The sequence below is a fragment of the Schistocerca nitens genome, chromosome 3, assembly GCF_023898315.1.
Source record: "Schistocerca nitens isolate TAMUIC-IGC-003100 chromosome 3, iqSchNite1.1, whole genome shotgun sequence".
In the NCBI taxonomy this organism is placed as follows: domain Eukaryota; kingdom Metazoa; phylum Arthropoda; class Insecta; order Orthoptera; family Acrididae; genus Schistocerca; species Schistocerca nitens.
The window spans coordinates 765,021,708-765,028,887 of NC_064616.1; the positions used below are offsets into that span (position 1 = coordinate 765,021,708).

At 43.3% G+C, this 7,180-nt stretch overlaps 1 protein-coding gene across 2 annotated transcripts in view; it reads right to left on the reverse strand.

The window, feature by feature from the left end:
* The window catches only part of LOC126248761 (mucin-6-like), a 292,688-nt gene extending 286,487 nt beyond the window's left edge, over positions 1 to 6,201 (reverse strand). For both annotated transcript variants that reach the window (XM_049950115.1, XM_049950114.1), the window contains exon 1: positions 6,092 to 6,201. In XM_049950115.1, the coding sequence (XP_049806072.1) occupies positions 6,092 to 6,143 (52 nt within the window). In that variant the 5' untranslated portion in view covers positions 6,144 to 6,201. The remainder of the gene's footprint in view (positions 1 to 6,091) is intronic.
* Positions 6,202 to 7,180: the final 979 nt, after the last annotated feature.

Below are 7,180 nucleotides of genomic sequence, written 5' to 3' on the forward strand. Positions count from 1 at the left end.
GGCGTGTTCGGCGCGTTGCTTTCCTTAACCATTCACGTGTAAATGAAGTAGCTTTTAAACGGTCATACTCATCAGATGGCTGTAGGTGCATCTCAAATGGACTGAAATGGGAAAATTGAGGAACGGTACAGGCAGCATTGTACGATCGAGCAACAAAGCCATCGAGTGAAGGGACGTAATAGGCAGACATGAAACGCGTGTTCGTGACGAGCTCTTTCTGGTATCCACCGAAGTGACAAAAGTCGTGGGATACCGCTTAATATCGTGTCGGACCTCCTTTTGCCGGCGTAGTGCAGCAACTCATGGACTCAACAAGTCGTTGCAAGCCCTCTGCAGAAATACGGAATCATGCTGCCTCTATAGCTGTCAGTAATTGCGAAAGTGTTCCCAGTGCTGGATTTTGTGCACATATTGAGCTCTCGATTATGTCCCATACATGTTCGATGGGATTCATGTCGGGAGACTGGGTGGCTAAATCATTCGCTCGAATTGTCCGGAATGCTTTTCAAACCACTTGCGAACAATTGTGGCACGGTGACATGGCGCGTTGTCATCCATAAAAATTCCATCGTTGTTTGGGAACATTGATGGTCTCCAAGTAGCCGATCATAATCAGAAGACCCAGTCTGTTCTGTGTAAACACAGCCCACAAAAAGTCCACACCAGCTTGCACAATGCCTTGCTGACAACTTGGGTCCATGGCTCCATGGGGTCTGTGCCACACTCGAACTCTACTATCAGCTCTTCTCAATTGAAGTCGGTACTCATCTGACGAGGCCACAGTTTTCCACTCGTCTAGGACCCAACCAATATGGTCCTCCGCTGCTCTCGGTCGTCAAGTGAAGACCGTCGACCATTGCGTTGTACGTGGTGAGACAATGTCTGAAATTTGGTATTCTCAGCATACTCTTCGCACTGTGGATCTCGGAATACTGAATTTCCGAACGATTTACGAAATAAAATTCCCCTCGCGCCCAGCTCCAACTACCACTCCGCGTTCAAAATCTGTTAATTCCCGTCGTGTGGACATAATCACGTCGAACACCTTTTCACATGAATCACCTGAGCACAAACGCCAATACCTTGTGTACGCGATCCTACCCCATCTGTAAATGCTCATATCTCTATCCCATGTCTTTTGTCACGTCAGTGTACATTTTCTATGGTTACCACAAAGCACTTCAAGCTCACGTAACTACAGAATGTTCATCTAAGGAGCGCCAAGAGACTATTTTCAGGAGAAAATACAAATTCTAGTCTTGGCACACACTGAATTTTGCAAAGTGAAAAGAACCAAAGAGACAGTCAAGAAGTACAAAATAATGAAGATCAACTGTACTTTTCCCACGCATAACCATCTTAGAGACCTACGCGTGGAAATTCAGATGGCTGCTACGAATGACATGAAGCATTAGCGAAAGCTGGCCCGAGACTGGAATAGGAAGAATATTTGCACCGCTAGAAAACTTAGTATGTTTTTGAACTGGGTGGCTTTAAACCGGAAGACAGTATGAATGATTCGGTTCAGAAGGATGATGATTATTTGCTCCTAAAATATGGCCGCTATGTCTGCTGGAAGTTACAACATTCGTGGAATCAACAGTGACGTAACTGTCCTGCACAGTTGCACAAGTTTAACGCTAGACTAGGCTGAGTAAACAGAATCAGTACCGTAGTGTAGGACAAAATAATAAACAAAATTTTAATAATATGTTCTATGTATTATGTTGCAGAACGAGCAAATAAGATTAATAAGTGAACCTCACGCAAATACCACAATCATTCAATCATGAAGAACATTGCTGATTCTTCCTTTTGTGTAGTCCAGGCAGGATGCTCTCTCTCGCGGGGAGAGACGAGGGAATAGAGGAGGGCAGGGGAGGCAAGGGAAAGAGAAAGAGTGAGCTTTCTCTCTGTCCTCAACTCTGCTGTCAGTGTAGCATTAAAACGTATAAAAAAATAACCTTTAAGGCCAGATGGATGATATCAGAGAAAGAAAGTCTCCCGCTAGGTGGCACAGAAGACAGGTCCTTCCACAGTTGGATTGTCAGCTCTCTGGTTTATCAGGTGTTTTCTAAAAACCAAGGAATTAATAGAGGAAGCCACGTCGTCCTGAAACAATTTAGGATGAACTGCTACGTACGCCGTCAAAACGGCAACTTCCCAAACTCTCGCTACTTTCAAGTTATCACTTTGCCTCCACGACGAAAATGCAGTAAAGACACATATGTCATAATTGACATTAGGCTCCGTTGAGAAAAAATTCCGAAGACCGACAAAGCCAGAGTCGTCATCGGGTGGGAAACGAAAGCTTATTTTTGAGACCATATAGGTGACTTGGTCTCTCCTAACCTGGGATGTGATAGCTTCTTTGGCCGGCCGCTGTGGTCGATCGGTTCTAGGCGCTTCAGTCCAGAACCATGTGGCTGCTACGGTCGCAGGTTCGAATCCTGCCTCTGGCATGGATGTGTGTGATGTCCTTAGGTTAGTTAGGTTTAAGTAGTTCTAGGTCTAGGGGACTGATGACCTCAGATGTTAAGTTCCATAGTGCTTAGAGCCATTTGAACCATTTGAATAGCTTCTTTAATATAAAACAGTTATCACTCCAGAGAAAGTTCGATCTTACAAGTTATGTCGTCATTAATCGCTGCTAGACCCGAACAAAAATAGTGAAGCCTGTTGCGGACGCGAAACGAGCATGTCTTCATTAAGGCATCTCCTGGAGCGCGAAGGTCCTCTTTGCACGCCTCGTCGCATATTAAGGTATATGAGGCTACAGCTCCATCTACCGTCAATTCAGATAAATTAGCAGGATAAGTGGCTATCTTCGATGGTGGAAACAGTTTCCGGTAATGGCATGAACAGTAAGTTTGACATTAAGCAGTTTTTTGTGTAACTGTCCACAATTAATGGTAGAGAGGGGTCTGAAAAAGTTAACGAACGTGACATGCTTGAGCTTCCAACCACTAAGTCCTACAGATACAGGTAAAATTATGGAAAACTACACTCTTTCGTCTTTAGGCATGAAAAGTTGAAAATAACAGTCGAAGTCACACAGCGGAAAAAGATCTGTGGATGCAGAGCGCAAAAAACATCAGCATCAAATTATTGTCGTTGTCTGGTGATATGACCTATGTCATTTGAATTTTCTTAGACTTTCTTTACGGAAACAATGCCTTGATTCTGCATAAAATACCTCTTTGAATCACCTCTCTGACCATGTCAAATATGAATCAGCACTCTTTCTATAGCGACTTCGCTACATAAGTCTAACAGAGGAAAAACAGTAATAATAAACTAAATGATATTCCCCGAAACGTACAAAGCTGTAATAAGAAGCCGGAAAATGGAGGAGATTTCATAATGTTTTCTGTAATTTGTACTCATCGGCTCAGTCACAACAGCTTCTGCCCAGACAGCTTGTACCTGAGTGCATTTCCTGTGATAGCAGCACGGCAGCTCAAGGACAGCGGGATGCAAGTCAACGGGCCTGGACAACGACGAACACACGCGTGTGGTCGACACACTGACCTCAAGTTGACGCTTTGATATAAAAGAAATTTCTGAAGCAAGAGGATGCACATCATCACTGCGCTAATTATTTCGATTCGCACTTGGTGCTTTCCTTTCCGAAACTCATATTTTGCGCTTTGATCCAATTCTAAGTATTATTCAAAAGGAATGGAGTTGGAGCAGTTTAATTAACAGAAGCAAAATTTGAGAACACACGCGACCCTCCGTCCTGTCAAATGCATTTCTGTGTAGACCGACTTTAATTTTACGGAAGCCAAAGAGCCATCTGTCTTTCAAATATTTATGTAGTGTGTTGTTTAACAGGTGGGGAAAAGACTACACGAGAAGAGACATGATTAGAACATAATGAAATATGTTTAAAATGAATGATTCTGATAACTGGAGACAACGACGCTTGAGAATATCGGGTCATAGAATCCTCCAGAAGAGTCTGAATTATAATCCGAACAGGAAAAGAGATACTGGAAGATTTCAGAAAAGATGTCAGTCCGGAACACACAGTAGCCAAATCCTTAAAAAGGGCTATGATGATGACGTTGTTCAACAGACTGAAGAATTAATGGCTTAATCAATCTGCATTGTTAAGGACTCTTAATGCAAGGTGTTATCCTCGCAAATTCGAAACTAAAACATTCCTAGAACTTATCCGTAAACATAGTTTCGTAAAATACAATTTCTGAGTAAAAAAAGAAAGAGTCGCATCGCATTATGCATACTATAAAACAAAATGGGCTGTGGAATAGAGAGAATCGTTTATTAATTTTCTAATTCTAAAAGGAATACTCGCATTGCATTTGAATAAAAGATAACGGCATGTCGAACAATTGAAGAGGAAATCTTGTGCCTTATTGGAGCAATAACGAAAAACAACTACAGACCGACTGTGGCTCACTGTTATTAGCTACCTGTTTTATTGCAATTTTGGCGACTCCTCTCCGCCAACTGACGGTGAACTGGGTTTGCTTGGATGAGCTTATGGTGGTCAGTATAGCTATATGTACACGCAAACTGAAAAAAGTAACTACTGGAATGAGACGACTTTACAAAAAATCGTACTGCTGTTTTTTGAAATAAATTTATATGCAGCGATATGGCTCTGCATGCCATCAACGTCCGTGAGCACAAAACGCTGTGACACTTTGTGTAACAGAAATATTACAAGATTTCGAGGCTTAATATTTTATGAAAGTTTGCAGATGTACTCCAGTAATTTGGTTTGAACACCCCAGTCATTAGTCACCAGTTTACGTCATAAGGATGCTTACAATCAAGAGTGTACTCACAACCTGAGCTATGGGTAGGGGTGGATGGGGAGTGGGGAAGCTGGTACTTATGTTAGTCTCAAAGATGAGTTACGAAATAGGTTTGCGATCTCACAACAAATGGCTCTAGGTACATTTGCTACTATAGTCAAAATCTGTTGTGGCTAGCTTCAAATTAACACCGTACTGAATTAAAACGTATGTCAGTGAGGAGGGGTAGGATGGGACTGTTCGATATGTGAGAAAAAATTGTAGGGGGGAAATTGGGAGGAGGAGGGGAGGGATGTAGCTGCTTACTCCTGCCTCTCGCAGGGAACACCCTTGTGTACAACTTAAGAGAAACCAAGAAAATGACGTTAGTTGGTGTTTTAATAGTGATTAGTAACGCTGATGATCGAGATCACGGTCTGCGTTAAGTCTTTTATGGGTAAGGGAAGATATGAGCACAAATCTTTGGAATACCTATTTTAGCGGTTATTTAATCTGGAACTTTGTTCCATATACATATATGCCGTCGTCTCGCGACACATGCTCGTGGAAGTTAACTGCCAAATCTACCAGCCAGTGACAAGGAGTAGCATCGAAACAATGCTGTAAGACACAAAGCACCAGTGCTTCGTAAAAAAACAACTGTATTACCGTTAATGTATAATCACAATTTACCGTAACCGAAGCACCTGCGTACAACATGATTTTTTTTTCAATTAATTTTTGCGCAAGTTAGAGTGGATTTCCTTGTCAACATGGTACAAACGAGAAGGAAATGTAACGTCAAGCGACAAATTTATTTAAAAAAGCGTCTTTTAATCAATTACAAACGTGCAATTAGAAGCGTGATTTCATCATCGGGCTTCAGTTCACTACTGAGGGAATTCAATTGCGATGTCAATTTTGTTGACACGGACATTTGTCACTTTTTGACAATGTACATAAATTAAATCAGAAACATCCCGAAGCCTTGGCGATGAAGTTTTGATGTGGACTGTATGTTGGCAGTTAATATAACGAGTAACTGTTACGCTAATCGACAAAATTTGTCACGGTTACGTTGCTTTTTTCTCAAGGTAGATCTGCATCGCTCGCCCAACCGAACCGTGGGTCCCCAACACAGGTGTACGAGATAAGATGACTGATGCTTCACCCAAAACACACCCACTCCGTACATCGAAGCACGTCCAGCACAACACTAGACAAAAGTGTCGCAGTCCTATATTGGTCTCCAATTGGCAGAAAGTGGAACGAGGGCGGCGACGTCTGAAGAGACGCCCAGGAGCAGATATAAACGAGTGACTGACCTAGCCCGGCAGCGGCCAGCGCCAGCAGCAGCGGCAGCGTCAGACGTCGCATCCTGCGCTCGCGCACTCACACACGTGCGAGCCCGGCCCGCATGGCGCCTGCACGGCTTACACTGGACTGGCGGCCCGCACGCCAGCGACCGCCAACGGACCGTTGCTCTGCTCGACCAAGGCCCGTGGTGGGGGCAGGGAGGAGAAGCCGCACCGTACTGTCCACGCTTTCCCTCCCGGACCCAGCCGTCTTCCTGCACCTCGTGTTTCTTCCTCTTCCACCTCACCCGGACGCTGTTTGGCGGTACGTCAGCGCCAGACGTGAAACACCGACAGTTCAGTCTTCACTGATTTCACAAAGGGCAGTGGGACACCGATTTACACAAAAAGGAAAAAATAACGAAACTCTGAAAATCCACTCTAACTTGCGCAAAAATTAATTTAAAAAAAAATCATGTTGTACGCAGGTGCTTCGGTTACGGTAAATTGTGATTATACATTAACGGTAATACAGTTGTTTCTTTACGAAGCACTGGTGCTTTGTGTCTTACAGCATTGAATAGAAAGAATCTTAGTACTCTGAACTGTTAATATTCGAAAGAAAAGTACTAAGGAAAATGTTTGGACCTGTATACGACGAAAATAACATGGAATGGAGAATAAGAAGAAATGAAGAATTAAGAGGGCTCTACAAACACCGTAACATCATCGAAGTGCTCAAGAGGAGAAGGTTGAATTGGGCAGGCCATATAGCAAGAATGACAGAGAATAGACTACCTAGAATGGCATTCGGCAGAACAATAGAAGGAACGAGAAGAAGAGGGAGACCCAGAATCAGATGGCGGGATAACATTCGGGAGGACACAATGAGGATGAACAGCAGCAGCAACTGGACAAACAGCGCATTGGACAGGCAGAAGTGGAAGAGGCTCATAGAGCAGGCGCATGGTCGATAAGGCCCTTGCCACATGTAAAGTAAAGTAAGTAAGTAGTACTCTGGACGAACACACTGCTGTCAATTACAATTGCAACAACAGAAAAGATTGAAAATAACGAAGTTTTACACTTGTTTCCGTGTACAGTATTGTACAGAAAAGG